General features: G+C 37.7%; 1 protein-coding gene across 1 annotated transcript in view; it reads left to right on the plus strand.

Annotated features, from left to right (window-relative positions):
• Positions 1–18342, plus strand: part of POLR3B (RNA polymerase III subunit B) — a 114707-nt gene that overhangs the window by 29487 nt on the left and 66878 nt on the right. Inside the window, exons 11-13 of the mRNA XM_005680575.3 lie at positions 4240–4359; positions 6639–6773; positions 17100–17261. Of these exons, the coding sequence (XP_005680632.1) occupies positions 4240–4359; positions 6639–6773; positions 17100–17261 (417 nt within the window). The remainder of the gene's footprint in view (positions 1–4239; positions 4360–6638; positions 6774–17099; positions 17262–18342) is intronic.

The following is an 18342-nucleotide window of genomic DNA, read 5'->3' on the forward strand; positions in this document are numbered from 1 at the left end:
GTGGTTTTCCTTGCTTTCTTTAAGTCTGAATTTGGCAATAAACATTTCATGATCTGAGCCACAGTCAGTTCCCAGTCTTGTTCTTGCTGACTGTATAGGGCTTCTCCATCTTTGGCTGCAAAGAATATAATCAGTCTGATTTCACTGTTGACCATCTGGTGATGTCCCTGTGTAGTCTTCTCTTGTGTTGTTGGAAGAGGGTGTTTCCTATGACCGGTGCCGGTACGTTCTCATGGCAAAATTCTGTTAGCCTTTGCCCTGTTCTATTTTTGGTCTTCACGGAAAGTGAACTATTTGGTGAACATGCATCTCCATTATAAACTGAAATTACATTGTAATTATGTGAAGGGAAAATGTCAAATACTTAGGAATTGGCTACATTTGGGGAGATAACACTTTGTGCTTTAAAGCTGTGTAATGCCTGAAAGAACAATTTACCTTAATGATAGCCCAATGGATTTAGTGAGATCCAGTATTTATATTATTGTAAGCATCATCATTGCTGGTCAGATAACTCTTATCATTGTTAAGCTGTTTGAGCAGGAGTTAAACAGTGGGTTGAAAGATCATTCATTTATTCCTCTTAAATAGGTATGACAGAAAATATTGGCTAACTACAAGTTACTAAACTGGAGAAGTTCTTTTAAAAGATGAGAATATGTGATTAGCTAAGAAAGACAAACGTATCTCACGTGAGACAAACAGGAAGTAGAAGTTTGAGATGGCTTGTTCTCTGTGCTGGATTAAAGCAAATATTAATTTTTGCAACTGATAAAAGGTTACAGAAGCACAGGTAGTCCAAAATGGTTGATGACTTGAACATATGAGTTAGGGCAACACAAATATTCTGTTATTCTAAGTAAAAATGTATTACCTTACGTAATGGAACTTTCGACATGGCACTTCAGTAGGTTGTTTAAAGTACATGTTTTGCTTTGCTTTTAATGCCTCCCTTTTTAGTGACTCCTCCAGTTATTCTGCTCATAAAGCCCTTTGGCTGCTACATTTGTCACAGATGTTTTACGTTAGCATTGCCAGGGGCTCTGAAAAATGGAGAAGAAATTAGTTACTACCTTTTTGGAAGGAGAGGATACACCAAGGGTAGCATCTTGGCCTGTTTATACAGCCAACTGGGCTCTTACCCCAGCCCTGACACTGTGTAGCCCCGGCAACTTTATCAGCTGTTCTAAGGAAAAGTGACTTTGTGCTGCATCAGAAGGCGCCCCTGTATTCCTATTTCTTCCTCAAGGAAGTGAAGAATCTTTAGTCTCTTTCCCAAGGGAATTGAAAGACCAAAGTAATAAAAACAGCTAAGTTTAGGGAAAACTGAAGTGCCTGTCTATTCCTTGTTCCTACTATCTGCTGACTTGCTTCAATCAGTTACTTAGTTACTACTTCTTGCTTTGTTACTGCAGCTTGGTTTAAAGGTCTTAGTTTGTCTTACTCTCTGATGGCCTTGTTTTGTTTCTTTTTTTTAAACCAGGAAGGTTCTAGATTTGATCTCCAATCTTAACAGAGATGTTCCATTCAGTTTCAGGGACTATTTTAGTTAGGAATCGGAAAAAAAAAAAAAAAAAAAAAAAAGATGACAAAATGTCTAGTAAGTGAGACATACAGGTAAGTAGACAGACTACAGTACGATATGAACACAAATGGAAGTACTCAGTTATTTATATGTAAGGAATTAAACAGCAGAGAAAAAGAAGTGGGGTTAGGAAAGGCTTCAAAGAGGAAATGGTACCTGATCTAGGTTTTGAAACATGGAAAAGAAATTTTCCCAGGCAGGAAACTGGCAGCAGGAATTCCAGGATAAAGAATCAGGGATCCCAGTCCTTTCTTATGACTAAATGGAAACCAATGTTTTGGTATTTTTTAAAATGCATTTATTCCTCTTACAAAATAATAAGAACCACATGACCTTCTCAAACTTTTTTTATGGAAAAATTTCTAGATATAAAAAGTATACAGAATAGTATTATGAACCCCCATGTGCCTGTCACCCAGTTTCAACGTGAAAAGCACTTTGCCAGGGACTTCCCTGGTGGTCCAGTGGCTAAGACTCCATGCTCCCAATGCAGGAGACCTGGGTTTAATCCCTGTTCAGGAAACTTGATCCTGCATGTCACAACAAAGATGGAAGATTCCGTGTGGTGTAACTTAAGACCTGGTGGAGCTAAATAAATAAATATTAAAAACAGAAAAACTTTGCTATTCTTGTTTCTTGTAAAGCTCTGTCTCTGCCTCACCTATTCCTTGGTTAAGTTTTTAAAATTTCTTTTTATTTGGGGGAAAATTTGCTTTACAGCATTGTGTTGGTTCCTGCTGAACGGCAACACAAATCAGTCATACGGTTAGTTTTTAATATTTCACTTTTTAGGTAAAGTGTGTATAAACATAATATACATGTCTTAATTGTATACTTTTTAAGATACAGAATATTTCCATGACCCGTGAAAATTCCCTCATGCCTCTTCTAATCAGTTTCCACCTCCATTCTCGTTTTTCCCCACTTTTGTTATTTTTTTTACCATAGATTAATTTTGCCTATTCTAGAACTTTAGATAAGGAATTATGCAGTATATACTTCTTGTTTTGTCAGCTTCTTTTGTTGAACGTATTGACTTAGATTCATCCAAGTGTTTCCTCATTATGTCGTGTATCTTCATTCCTTTTAACTGTTGAGTAGTGTTCCACTGTATGAATATAACAGAGTTTGTTATCTTTTCCTGTTGACGGACATTTGGTTTGTTTCACTCTTTGGCTGTTATGAATAAAACTGCCATAAACACTCCTGTCTAAGTCTCTGCCTAGACAGTTTGGCCTTTCTCGTAGATAAATACCTAAGAATAGAATTGCTGGATCAAAATGCAGTTGTGTGGAATAGTACTCAGCCGTTAGAAAGAATGAAATAATGCCATTTGCAGCAACATGGATGGACCTGGAGATTGTCATACTGACTGAAGTAAGTCAGACGGAGAAGGAGAAATATTGTATGGCACCCCTGTACATGGACTCTAAAGAGGAATGAATGATGCAAGTGGGCTTACAGAACAAAGACTCACAGACTTAAAGAACAAGCTTACAGTTGCTGATGGGGAGAAGGACCGGGGAAGAGATAGTTAGGGAGTTTGGGACTGACATGTACACACTGCTCTATTTGCAATGGAGAACCAGCAAGGTCCTGCTGTATAGTATGTGGAACTCTGCTCAATATTATGTGGCAGTCTGGTTGGGAGGGGAGTTTGGGGGAGAATGGCTACATGTATATGTATGGCTGAGTCCGTTTACTCTTCACCTGAAACTATCACAACAGTGTTAATTGGCTAAACCCCAGCCCAAAATAAAAAATTAAAAAAAAATCAGTTGTGTGTGTAACTTTTATCAAGTCAGAACTGCCAGATGTGACAGTACCATTTTGCAGTCCCCTCAGTCCTCTCACCCCTGAGAGTTCTGGTTGCTTGATGTCCTCACCAACATTCATTACGGTTAGTCTTTGTAACTTTAGCTGTTCCATTTTGTTTTGGTGGTATTTCATTGTGATTTTGATTATGCACTTTCCAGATGACTAATAACGTTGACTACTTTTTGTGTGCTTACTGTCTTCCTTTATAGTTGAAGTCATGTAAATCTTCTGACTGTTTCAACATTGTTTTCAGCCATTCTCCAGTCAATTTGTGTTTGTTAACAAACCCGTCAGAAATATAATTAACAATAAAACTACATCTTTTGGTCAATCTGGAGAGAATTTCAACAGCAAGCCATCTTTAACTATATTAAATGTTCTAGTCAATGAAAATAGCATAACCCTTAGTTTATTTAGGTTTTGTCTTCTCACAGCAATGCTTTGTAGATTTCAGGGTAGAAGTCATACACGGTGTGATTCCTTTTTGAGGAGAGAAAGTACTCCCCCTCCCCCCAAAAGAATACTCACCCAAAGTGTTAACTGTTGACAGGATTCTCTTTGGGTGGAGGATTGATGACCAAAATACTTATCTCCTTTGTATTTTCTAAACTTCCTACAATTGTCCTGTATCAATTTTATAGTAAGAAAACAAATTCTAAAAAGAGAACTATTTTGTCATTGGTTTATGACAATTTTTTTTTTAAACTAGGACCAATTCAGTTTTCTTTATAAAGGTCCTTGCCTTTTTTGCTTATAGTGTTGTGTATGGGTAGCTACTAATAAATTCTCTCTGATGTCATTCAAACATTATTGTAATATATTCTGTTTTTTAATAGGCATTAAAATATATAGGGAACAAAGTCAGAAGGCAAAGGATGTGGGGAGGTGGCCCAAAGAAAACCAAAATAGAAGAAGCAAGAGAGCTCCTGGCTTCTACCATTCTGACCCACGTACCAGTGAGTAAATCCTTTGCAGTTGTGAAAACTGATCATTGTGGGATCCATGAACTTCTGTGTGAGTACAAGTTTACATTAATTGAAGTCTAGTTCCATAAGAAAAGAGAGAAGCCTAAAGAGGACTCTCTGATGGACTGCCCTGGAAATAATCTTCCATCATCAACAGTTTATTTGTACTTAGAGAATGTTAGCTATATTATGTCATCATCTGATCATGTTTATTGTCTTGATTTCTTCTTTCAATCCAAAATTTTAGTTTTTTCTTTGATATTCAAATATATATTAGCAATGCTGCTAGATTTCATCTCTGAAGGTCAGACATGGTGTCTTAGATATTTTTAAATAAATTAAAAACAAGCTTACAGTGCCTTGCCTATATGTGTAACTTTTTGGAAAATTGTGGTAAAACATACAAAAAATAACATTTACTCTTTTTATGTGTATGTTTCTGTGGAGTTATGTACATTTTCACTGTTACGTTACCATCACTACCATAGGTACTTATTAAAATATTAGATGGGCTTATCTTCTAGACCTTGAGCTCACATTGTCCAGTTTCCTTCACTTAGAATGCAGATGCTCAGGTCCAGAAAAGCTGGATGCTTTTCCTTGTCATCCAGCTGGTTAGTGGTCAGAGAGGGAGAGCTAGAATCCCATCTTCTGACCCTTGAAACAGGGCTTAATATTTATTTTTATTAACTTATTATTAAACAGAGTTCAGCCATATTGGCAAGAGTCATTCTTCCCCTACCCTCACTTAATACATATGTACTCTTTCTAAGTTATAAAATTGTTAGTCAGACTTATCTTGTTAACCAAATAGTCTGGTTTATGTTGACATTTAGCATGTGTATTATTCACAGATGATCTAATTTAAGAATTGCACACTTTACCTTCAGGGGCTGATTATGAATAATGAAAAGTTGAGGGAATAGTAGAAGTGAACTGTGACCACCTACACACATAAAGATACAACTTTCTTAGTTTGAAACACCTTGTTAGCCAAATAATGCGGGTCTATGACTTTGCACTTTTGCTGCCATTTGTGTGTGCCCTTGATCTGATTCAGAGAATTAGGAAAGTAAAACAAATTTTATAATATGAATTCTTTATAAGCAAGCCTATGAAATATTCCTTAGAATTGACAGAAACTTAGACTACTCTCAGTACTCATTGTTTGGGATGTAGAGAAAGAATTTACCTACTTATCTAAGATTTTTGTCTGTCCAAATAAACCAGTGCAATGATTTCGCCAGTTTTGATTTAACTTACTGATTGGGCTAGATTCATTTATGTAGATTTCAGTTGTACAAGACAAAACTGAATAGAACATTTGCAGCAATTTACTTATCAATCTGTTTATTTATTCCATAGATATTTGCTGAGTTCTGACAGTGTTTTAGTCCCATTCCTGTTATTTATTGCTGCACAGCAAATATTTCCAAAACTTAGTAGCTTGAGATAACTGTTTATTGCTCTCTCTCAGGATTCTCAGGTCTGAAGGGGCTCAGTGATAGGGAGCGAGGTTCTTTTTTTTTTTTTTTTTTAATTTTTATTTATTTAGCGGCATCAGGTCTTAGTTGTCGTACATAGCTCTAGAGCACGTGGGCCTAGTCGTTGTAGCTCACAGGCTTAATTGCATCACATCATGTGGGATCTTAGTTCCCCAGCCAGAGATCAAACCTGTGTCCCCTGCATTGGAAGGAGGGTTCTTAATCACTGGACCACCAGGGAGGTCCCAGGAAGGAGGTTCTTGACACAAGTCTTATGAAGCTGCAGGCAGAATAGCAGCTGAGGGTGGAGTCATCCAAAGGCTTGACTGGGCTGAACATCAAAGATGTGTCATGAATCACATCTCTGACTCTTCACTGCCTTTCCCAGTGGCCCTTTTCTCCCCAGCAGAGTGTCCGAGACTTCTCATTTGGTGCTTCAGGACTCTTAAAAGGAAAGAAGTGGAAACTGCTAGTTTACAAGCCAACCCAAAGATGGTGATTAACTCCACCTCTTCATAAAGGAATGGCGTGAAACACATAGGGAGGGAAGGAGTTGATGGTGGTCATCTTTGAAGAAAACCTGCCACAAGTATTGAGTACAAAGATGGAAAGTCATCATCTCAGCTTTTAGAAAGTTTATAGACTGGTTGAGTTTTTTGAGTAAGAAGAATCGTAACAATTCATTTTTTTCTTATTTAAATATTATAGCAGTGGTTATTTTCTTGAGGCACCTTAAATTTTAATGTGTAGAGTCTTAAACATTTTTCTCTAATTTCTGAATTACAGGTTAAAGAATTCAATTTCCGAGCCAAATGTATCTATACTGCAGTGATGGTGAGAAGAGTAATTCTGGCCCAAGGAGATAATAAAGTTGATGACAGAGATTATTATGGTAACAAGAGGTTGGAGTTGGCAGGACAGGTGATTTAACTATTTTATGTCAAATCTTATTTTCCTCAATAAAAGTTAATTTGCTATTCATTTTAGATAGGAGGAAGAAACAGTTGAATGGAATATAGGTTTGTATATTGGAATATAAACATTCATACGTGACTTACTATGTCTTTGACTTAAGAATTTCTTGAACTGTGAAAACTCTTAGCTCTTTAAATATGTTGGTAATGTTACCTATATCATATCTTTTTTGAGATGTTTATTTACTCTCATTGTGTTTAATGTAGAAAGTGATGTATGATATTAAGTAGTATCATTTACTCAGTTAACAGATGTCTATTAAACTTCTACCATGTGCCAGGCATAGTTATACAAACTGGGTAGAGAGGAAAAATAAGGCAGACAAAGGTCCCTTTTCTATCTTGGGGCTTAAAAGAAGTGTCTTGATGTGGTGGTCTCTGTTAATGTCCTACTTAGAGTTTACTAAATTCTTCAGTCTGTAAATTTATGTCTAACTAAATTTGAGACATTTTTGGAACCTATTTCTTCAAATAGCTTTTTTATATTATTCTCTCTTGTCCTTCTAACTCAGATTATCTTGTTTGAGCCTTTGATATTGAGGCTCTGTTAATTTCTTTCCCCCAGTTTAGCTCTCTTCTTCAGGTTGGATAATTTCTATTGATCTATTTTCACGTTCCCTAATTTTTCTTATGTTGTCTGTAACATGCTTATCACACTGATCCAATTAATTTTTTAGTTTAGATGTGGTTGTTTTCAGTTCTAGAAATTTCATTCTGGTACTTTTAGCTTCTGTTTTCTCTACTGAGATTTCTTATTTGTTTATTCATCACAACCATGTTTTCATTTACATCCCCGAACCTTAACAACTGTTTTAGAATTCTGGTCTCATTCCAACAACTCAATCATCTTAGAATCAATCTCTTGATTAAATCAATTGCTTAATTAAATATCTCTTTGAAAAAGTGATATATATTTTAAGCTGAGCCCTCAGACATTCCAGCTGAGACTTGAGAGGAGAATCCAGTCTCACACAACCTCTGGAACTGCATTCTATTAAGAGACCTGCATGAGCAACATATGTCTTCAGGCAGTGCCCTTATTGGAGGAACTGGAAGAAGACCAGTGTTTCTGGAGTGTGAGGTGTGGGGGTGGTGAGAGAGGACATTGGAGAACTAGCATCATATGCCATGGGAAGGGGTTTGGATTTAATTGCTCCTGCAGTAGAGAATCATAAGAGAGTTATAATCAGGGAAGTGACACCATCAATTTCAGTTTAAAAGATCTTATTTGGATCTTTCTTGGAACGTGCCAAGAAAGTCCGGTTAGGAGACTGTGGCAGTATTCCAGATGAGTGATGGTGGCTGGGATCATAACCGCAGGTATTAATTACCACGTCCAAAATGTAAAAAACTGGAATTATAATTGTATCAGTTTTTTTTGAGAAAAAAAATTAACGCCTGGAATACTTGGGAAGTTGTTTGGTCAATGGCTAAAGGCTAACAGGTGGGCTCTTGGCCACCTTCAGATTGACCACAGTTCAGGGGATTGCTTGGGTGTATCCCTGTCACCAACAATCCCAATTTTTTTACAGATCTTTATAATTGGAAAAGAAATCTCGATGTTCACCTAGCCCTTTAAAAAAAATGTTGGTTGTTTGGAGGACTAAGGAATGGAGTTGAGAGGGGAGAGAAAAAGACTATCCTGTTGCTTAAAAAATTAGACTTAAAAAGAGGGTTCTCGTGTGCAAGAAAACTGCTTTATAAAGAGTGTAAAAACATAAAAGGCATTGTGTTGGCAAAAATGTGTAGAAACAATAGCTGCTAATTTCCCACCCCATGGGATGAGGGAGTATGAATGTGCTTCAGCTTTAGATAACAGAGCTGTATCCACTGGCCAGGCGGGTTCACAGAGCCTTCCCTCAGTCTCACTGCCACCAGAGGGCTGGCCGGCTGGCCGCCAATAGAGGTGTTAGCAAAACCTACCGGTTTCAGGCTTAATCTTTGCACCTACCTTTTCTCTTTCGGTAATGTGTTCATTATTTGCTGAGCATTACTCTATTCTTTGTCTGCAGATTTTTTTGTTTCTAATGCAGCTTGCTTTGTATGGGTGAGATATGGAACGGCACCAAAATCCGGCACCCTGGAAAGCCAGGGATTTCCACCCGGTGACAAAAGAATGCCGTCTTGACTTCAGAGATTGCCTAATCCCAGCTGTTCTGATAATGTAATTAAGGCTGCCTAATGTCTTTAATTTTGCAACCAGTTTGTGTGAAAAGGAGAATTTGGCACTCTGAAGGCTTAAACACTAAATAGCAATCTCAAGACGCCTAATTAGAATTCTCTGACATTAAGCTAATTGGTGAAACTGTATTTCAGCAGCTTAACTTCTTTATTAATTTTTTTTTAGCATTTTCATTGAAAATCAATTGATGAGCTGTCAGCATTTTTTCTTAAATATAACTTGCTCTTTAGTGCTCCTGTCTTAGGCAGGCTGAAAGGCCTCATGCCAACAGTGAGAGGTATTGAATATTATAATATCACCAACATTCCATCCCTTTTCATCATTTTACTCTTGACCTAAATAATGTGGCTTATTGTGGGAACAGGCCTTGTAGCTTCTTACTGCCCTGTGAACTGGAGCACGTTATTTCTCATGAAGAAATTTGAAGGGTGGAGAAATTTATTAATGAGGCTGTAGTTTTGTTGAGTGTACTCTTGCTCTTTACTTGTTTAGTACTGGGGCATTTCCGTGTACTTGAATCAGGCTACACACAAATTCATCTGGGATCCCCAAGAAAACTTTGTTGCAATTTGAGACACAAAAGTCTTAAGTGTAAGGGACTAATTAATACAGAGCTGAGCTTTTGTGGTTAAAGGTTAAGGGCATTTGCTTCTGTTCAGGATACTTATTCAAGTCCCTTTGCCAGTTTCCACAGGAAGTTGCTGAAATGGGCTTGTCCATCCCTCTCTTCCCCTGCACCTGCTTCCATTCCCATATTCTTTTTCATGAAGGAAACTGCTGGGTCTGAGTGGAAGAAAAGATTAAGCTCTCAGAGGAGGAAGTTTTCTTTTTAGAACACTTCTGACATGGTAAATCAAGGACCCTGGCTTTCCCATCTGCAAAGTTGATTTTGTAGAAAAGTGGAAGGATGTGTCTCTCTTAAGGGAGAAGAGTGTAAAACCACATTCTACCTAGGAAATGCTTTCGTCAACAGTGGCTGGAAGAGAAGACTCATTGGCTCTCATATCTTCTAAATTATGAATCAAAAAACTACCTGTGGGTTGTAAACATTCAAGAATACAGTGTGGAATTTGGAAAATCTTTAGCTTATAAGATTTCCCTGAACTTCAGAATTCCTAAAGTTCAGAATTCCTGAATTATGTAAGAAGTGCATATATAATGTCCTCTGATACTACATTACTATTGTGCTAGGTAGCTTAAATTACATATATATCCAACTGTTTTATTCCTCTATAAAGGAATAAAAAACAAATGTAATTGATTTTTCAGGGGAATTTAAGTAGTTGTAATTTTATATTTGATTATTGAAGAAGTATGCCTATTATTTTTTGGTCATAAGCCACTTACTTAGTTTTGTGAACTGTCTATAAGCGGTGTTCTGGTTTTGTCTGTTGCTGCACTGTATGGTATCTATTGCAAAACTGAAGACAACCACCATTGTCTTAAGTGGCTTAAGACAGCCACCATTCTGTTATATCTGACGATTTTGTGGGTCAGGAATTCAGGCAAGATCCAGCTGTGTAACTCTTCTGTATCACATGGAGCTCGATTGGTAGTGTTCTGCTGGAGGTGGTGGGATTCCCAGAAGGCTGGGCTCAGCTCCGTCTTGACCATGCCAGCACTATGACATCAGAGTGGCTCAGGACTCAAGTGAGTTTCCCATGCACAGGAGAATCTGTGTGACCTTAGTGAGTTCGTCTTAAAAGTCACATCTTCACTAACTTTATTGGAAAAAAGCAGTCACAGCCCTTGCCTGAATTGGGGCAGTAGGAGGCATCGCAAGCAGAGATTTGGGCAAAGTTTATCTACATAATCTTGGGGTTTTCTCCCAAGATTAAGTGGGTAGTGGATTTGAGGATGTAAATTTTATTTGTGGTTATCTCCTTTCTGTGACTTTCCCCTCACTTTCCAGGTACTGTGGTGGCTGGTATCTTCTCCCTCTGATCCTTCAATCCAGTAAGACTGTGGGTCTTTCTCTGAGTTTTAGCTTCTAATGTCACCTGGACCCTTTTTGCTAATGTATTCTACTCTTAGTTGAAAAGCCTTCAAAATGGAAATGCATTTTTGATAAGTATCAAGTTTCCCCCAGTTTCTATCTGTATTTACTCTCCAGTGCTGTCAAATAGTTTTAATATTTTGTCCAGAGTTTATAATTTTTATCAACAAATGAGTCTGATAGGAGCTGCTCCCATCAATTCTGAAACAGAGCCGTTCTAGTCTATTTTTATGACTTTCCGTTCCCATGCTATTGATTTGTTTTCCATGGTTAACATGGTTTAATGTCATTTGTTTTCTAGTTTTTAACATAAAGAGTAAAAGTAAAAATGTCACATATATGTAAGTTATGAAGGTGACAGATCACCTCAAATCCACTACCAGTTTAAGTAATTCTTAATAATTGACTACCAGTTGCCATTTCATTTACTTATATATTTCTTCCATACTCTGTCCTTCTCTTTCTCCTACTATCCTGAATTTGTGTATTTATTGTTTTCTTTTCTATTGTATCATTTATTTAAAAATTTAAAAATATTTATTACAGTGTACATTTTGCTTTTTTTTATTGAAGTATAGTTTATTTAGTGTTGCATTTAAGATGTACAGCAAAGTGATTTAGTTTACATATGTGTGTGTGAGTATACTATATTTATATTCCTTTTCAGATATTTTCCATTTTAGGTTATTACAAGATACCAAATATAATTCCCTGTGCTATACAGCAGGTCCTTGTTGTTTATCTATTTTATATATTGAGTATGTATCTGTTAATCCTACTCCTAATTTATCCTCTCCCCACCCTTTCCTTTTTGGTAACCATAAGTTTGTTTTCTGCATCTGTGAGTATATTTCTGTTTTGTAAATAGGTTCATTTGTACCATTATTTTAGATTCCACATGTATCATACGGAGTGAAGTAAGTCAGGCAGAGAAAAACAACTATCGTATGATATCACTTATGTTTAGAATGTTTTAATTTCATTCTTTTACATGTAGCTGTCCTGTTTTCTCAGCACAACTTCTTTAAAAGACTGTTTTTTCTCCATTCAGTTCAGTTCAGTGGCTCAGTCGTGTCCAACTCTGCAACCCCATGAATCGCAGCACGCCAGGCCTCCCTGTCCATCACCAACTCCCAGAGTTCACTCAGACTCAGTCCATCGAGTCAGTGATGCCATCCAGCCATCTCATCCTCTGTCATCCCCTTCTCCTCCTGCCCCCAATCCCTCCGAGCATCAGAGTCTTTTCCATCGAGTCAACTCTTTGCATGAGGTGGCCAAAGTACTGGAGTTTCAGCTTTAGCATCATTCCTTCCAAAGAAATCCCAGGGCTGATCTCCTTCAGAATGGATTGGTTGGATGTCCTTGCAGTCCAAGGGACTCTCAAGAGTCTTCTCCAACACCATAGTTCAAAAGCATCAATTCTTCAAGCTCAGCTTTCTTCACAGTCCAACTCTCACATCCATACATGACGATAGGAAAAACCATAGCCTTGACTAGACGAACCTTAGTCAGCAAAGTAATGTCTCTGCTTTTGAATATGCTATCTAGGTTGGTCATAACTTTTCTTCCAAGAAGTAAGTGTCTTTTAATTTCGTGGCTGCAGTCACCATCTGCAGTGATTTTGGAGCCCCCCAAAATTAAGTCTGACACTGTTTCCACTGTTTCCCCATCTGTTTCCCATGACGTGATGGGACCAGATGCCATTGTGTGTTCTTAAATATGTTTGGCTGCACTGCATGACGTGTGGGATCTTAGTGCCCCCCCCAGGGATCAAACCCACACCCCTTGCACTGGAAGTCTGGAATCATAACCACTGGACTGCCAAGGAAGTTCCCCTATTGTGTATTCTTGCTTCCTTTGTCATAAATTAATTGACCATAAGTGTGTAGGTTTATTTCTGGGCTTTCTGTCCTATTCCAATGATCTCTGTTTTTTATGCTAGTGCCATACTGTTTTGATTATTGTAGCTTTGTAGTATAGTCTGAATTCAGGGAGTCTGATCCCTTCAGCTCTGTTCTTCTTTCTCAACATTGTTTTTTTTATTAAAACAGTTCAAAAGTTTCTCTCTTTAAATGTGGTGATTTAGTTGCTAAGTTGTGTTTGACTGTTGTGACCCCATGGACTGTGGCCTGCCAGGTTCCTCTGTCCGTGGGATTTTCCAGGCAAGAATAGTGGAGTAGGTTGCCATTTCCTTCTCATTGGGATCTTCCCGACCCAGAAATTGAACCTGGGTCTCTTCCGTTGCAAGCAGATTCTTCACTGACTGAGCTACAAGGGAAGCCCCATATTTTTTAAATAAAGATTTCTTTAAATTTTTATTTTTGGCTGCACTGGGTCTCTGTTGCCGCACACAGTCTTTCTCTAGTTTTGGTGGGTAGGGCTACTCTCTAATTGCAGTGCATGGCCTTCTCATCAATGTGGTTTCTCTTGTTGTGGAGTATGGAGTCTAGATGTGCGGGCTTGGTTGCTCCTCAGCATGTGGGATCTTTTGGACCAGGGATTGAGCCCATGCCCCCTGCATTCTCAGGTAAATTTTTAACCGCTGGACCACCAGGGAAGTTCCCTTAGGATTGTTTTGACTATTTGGGATCTTGTTTCCGTACAAGTTTTTAAATTACTGGTTCTAGGTCTCTGAAAATTGCCATTGGTAATTTGATAGGGATTGCATTGAATCTGTAGTTTGCCTTGGGTAGTATGGTTGTTAATGGTATTGATTCTTCCAGTCTAAAAGCTCAGTATTTTGTATGTTTGAGTTTTATAAGAAAAGATTCATATCATATACATTCTTTTGCAACTTTTTTCTTAACATTGTTTTAAAGATTCATCTATATTGTTTCACGTCACTGTATTTCACCTTCACATTCAATGTGTAAAGATATGATACATATGATAAATAACCCTTTATCCATCCTACTTATCAAGGCCATTGTATGACTTCTCTTTTTTAAAAAAATTAACCTTCTTATTCATATCTTCTCTTGCCCATATGAAAGAGTTTCTGCAAATAGGATTGTCCAGTCATGGAATCCAGTGAAGCCTTCAGCTTGACTGAAGAGTGTCAAACTAGCTTCCCAAGGATTTGTACATTGCATTGTATGTAAGACCTGATGGTCTCTATCCCGTGACTTAGTGTGAAAACTGAAAAATTTTTGTCTTGTCTAGCACTCTTGCCTGGAAAATCCCAAGGACAGAGGAGCCTGATGGGCTGCAGTCCATGGGGCGCTAAGAGTCAGACCTGACTGAATGACTTCACTCTCACTTTTCACTTTAATGCATTGGAGAAGGAAATGGCAACCCACTCCAGTGTTCTTGCCTGGAGAATCCCAGGGACGGAGGAGCCTGGTGGGCTGCTATTTATAGGGTCGCACAGAGTCGGACATGACTGACATGACTTAGCAGCAGCAGCAGCAGTCTATCTGGAATGGATTTTTGTGTTCAGAGTGAAGTAAGGAAAGGAGTTTCATTTGTTTTTGAAATGAATAACTGATTTTCCTAGCATTATTTATTTGTAGTCTTTCATTTCCTTACAGATCTAAAGTGCTAAATGCTAAAGTGTCCTTACCGTATAACAGATTTTAATATATGTGTTGTTTATTTCTGGACTTTTTGTTCTGTTCGTTGGTAAGTTTATACATAAATCAATTCACTTGCCTTCTTTTTCAGGACTGTCTGTCTCCTCTAGAGTCTTAGCTTTTCCATAATAATTTTAGTTAGCCTCCATTTTCATTAAAAACCTGGGGATTTTGATTAGAGTTGCATTGAAATTATAGATCAATTTGGGGAAAACTAGTAATCTTAAAATAGTCTTTTCATCCATGAATATTTTCTTCATTTATTTAGGCTTTCTTTGATGTCTTTCGATAAAGATTTGTAATTGTCTTCATGAAAGCTTTGCACCTCTTTTGTTAGACTTACTCGTTAGTATATTAGGGGTTTATTTTGGTAGATATTTGTCATATAAATATTAATAAGAAAAACCTCAAACTTATATAAAAATTAGCTTCCATGTTTTAATCACACAACTTTGGCTATCATCAATAGAAGTTAATCTGGTTTTATGTCCTCTTCAACCCTTTTCCTACTCACCCCATTCCACAAATTCAGTTGTTTAAACAAATCCAAACCATCAAATCGTTTTAGCATTTTAAATAATCAAATCGCATTCTGTAAGTACTTAAAAATGTGTCTCTAAAAGATACAATTTTAAAAAGTTGTAACATCATTTTCACACATAAAATTTTTAAAGAATAATCGCTTAATGTCATTAAGCATCAATATCATCACTCATCAAATTTGAGTATTATGTATTCAGATTTCCCTGATTTCTTTATATTGTTGTTTAAAGTAGGATTATTCAAATAGAATCCAAACATGTTTCATATATTTCATTCAGTTGATGTCTCTTAAATTCCTTTTGATCAGTATGTATTCTGTGTGTGTCTGTCTGTCTTTGAAAAAACTGGACCTTTTTTGGTTTTGCTTCTACCCTGTCTCAGCATGAGTTACCTTTGCCTGGGATCCTCGGCAGAAGGGTTTCCTGCCTTTTCTCCAGTGACTTAAAGGGTTTCTCATGTAAGAGGAAGTCCAGGGAAGTAGGTAGAGTTTTGTTGCTTGTTGCAACAAAGGGGTCATTCTCATGTCTTCTTTCTCCTTCCAGTCTTTCCTGAGCACTTGTGGAATGAACTTCTAAGTGTGGATCCTCTCGTGTCTGGAGCACTGAAGAATTCTAAGCTTTCACAATAGCTCACATTTGGCATTCTAGCAGTCCTGAAAATTTGAGCTAATTTCTTCTTTTACGGCACACTTCTGCTCTGTCATGTGTCCCATCTCTTGGAGAGGCTTGACACTTCTGCAGTTTAGTTCCCCTGGTTGCCTTACATCTTACTTCTTTGTTAGAGTCAAGAAATTTTATGATTTTGTAGATGTTTCATCTTTTTAAAAAAAAGATTATCAAGGGGGGAAGGATGTTGTCTTGTGGCTTTCTGCATTCTGGGTAGAAGCAGAACTTGCAAAATCTTTCTTAAGCTTTCCCCTTCCCCTCCAGGGTGTAATCTCCAACCTGATTTTTATGGTGTTTGTGTCTTTCCTTTTCATTTTGCCTGCTAGTTATCCTTCCTAAACAATATAGCTGATTATTGTGCTGAGTTTTGAACCCTAAATAGAGTCACATCATATATATTCTTTTGGTCCTGGCTTCTCTCACTCAATATTATATTTTTAAGACTTAGCTGTGATTTTGTGGCCAGTTATTTTTTGTCCATTTTTAATGCTCTGTAGTATTCTGTTATATGAATATACTACAATTTGTCTAACTAAATAGTATTTGTATGGTATCCTGTTTTTAACTGATACAAATAGTGCTGCTTTGAACATCTTGTACATGTACCATGATGTACATAAAGACATTTCTGTAGGGTAGTGATTCTCAAGGGTACCCTTCCCCCACCAGCAACAGTGGCATTCTTAGAAACTTGTTAGAAATGAAAACTTTGGGGTTCTACTGTAGACTTATGGAATCAGATACCAGAGGGGTATGGCCAGCAATTTGTGTTTTAATAATCCCTCAATGTGATTACATGCAGGTTAAAGTTTGAGAACCATGGCTATAGAGGATGTACTTATGAGAGGAACTTTGGGGCCTAGGGATGGGCAGATAACTACAAGCTGATTGTTAGTGGTTATACAGTTCACATTTTTACCAGTGACGCAGGAAGGTTCAAATGGCACCCATCCTTGGTGCTGTCAGAATTTTTAACATTAACTCTTCTCCCCTGATCTTTTGTGGGTTTTAATAGTCTTTATTTGTTAAGTTAAAAATTAGGTCAGTGGAAACTTCGTCTGGGAGGGGCTGGTCTAAATGTCTTTGAATGCAGGGATTATGTCATAATCTTTGCTCATTTTCTCAACACCAAGCATAGTGATAAGCACATAGATAAGTACATGTTTATCATGTTGAATTTTTAAAATGTGTTTTTCCCAGTTTTAAGCAGTTTTGCCATCAGTTTTTTCAAACAAAGTTTAATAAAGACCTAAAATTTAGTAAATAAGCTAGTGATGCATTTTGAAAGTTCACCATATACTTTTTTTTTCTTTAGCTTTTATCTCTTCTTTTTGAAGATTTGTTCAAAAAATTTAATTCTGAAATGAAGAAGATTGCAGATCAGGTGATTCCTAAACAAAGAGCAGCCCAGTTTGACGTTGTGAAACATATGCGTCAGGACCAGATTACCAATGGCATGGTGAATGCCATTTCAACCGTAAGTCTTGATCCCTCGGGCACAGTTTTGTAACTTATTCGTACATCTGTTCAGTGGGAAATTTAAAGTATTTTGAGAATCTAGGTGGGGGGGGGAAAATTTATAATACACATATATATTTATTTGAGGATGCTACAAGTCACAGATTTTCTTCTTCGAAATAGTCTGCAGTTGAAATCAGTAGAAATTTTGCTGCTATATGACTGTATTGCCAAATTATAGTTCCTGTTACAGTTTACTGAGGCAATAAGGAAATAGATACACTCTTCCATAAAGGAAAATATCTTTCAGTTTAACTGTTAATAACCATTCTTTGAATGGATACTTTCCCCCATTTTTTATGTAATAAAGCTGACATATTGCAAGTAGGTTCACTAATGACAACTTTTGTCTGGAACATTGTGAAATGTTTCATTGCATTGTAGGTTCATAGTCTTCAAAGGGCTCTCAGCTGTTCTCATGTGAGCAGTGAATTCAGGCCTCAGCAGCTGCTGTGTATTCAGGGCCTCTGGCTGTTCATCAGGGGTTATCAGATAGGTTTTTGCTCCCTTTCTTAAAGGGTAACATCTATAGGTCTATCTGATAAAGTCTGGTTCACGTTTTGTATGCCAGACATAAAATTAGTTTTATGGATGGGATTTGGTCCCAACAAAAGAAGAGTATATCAGCAGCTGACTTGCCGCCCTGTCTGACTTGAGAAATGTGCAGCAGGTCTGTGTGAGCACCCCCGCCGTGACAGCTCCTTCCAGACTGCAGGGGGCCCGGCCTCTGTGCCTCTCTGGGCCCGTCACAGTCGTGGGGCCCAAACTTGTCTGGAAGTTGATTCCTGGATATTTGAAAAGAAGCCTTCAAAGAGCACTTGAACACACTTCTGTTAGAGTGACTTTTCCTTGCTTTCTGACGCTTTATTTTCAGGTCAGAATAGCTGTTTTGAGTAGTTCTATTGCCCCCAGATGACACCTTATTAACCCTGGGAGCAGACTGCTTATTGGGAGAATCAGTAGTGGGCCTTGTTGTGGGTGCACGCCAATCTGTAGGCAACTGGAAAAAGATGGGTCAGTTGGTGAGACTTCATCTTCCA

The sequence above is a fragment of the Capra hircus genome, chromosome 5 (genome assembly GCF_001704415.2).
Source record: "Capra hircus breed San Clemente chromosome 5, ASM170441v1, whole genome shotgun sequence".
Classification (NCBI taxonomy): Eukaryota; Metazoa; Chordata; class Mammalia; order Artiodactyla; family Bovidae; genus Capra; species Capra hircus.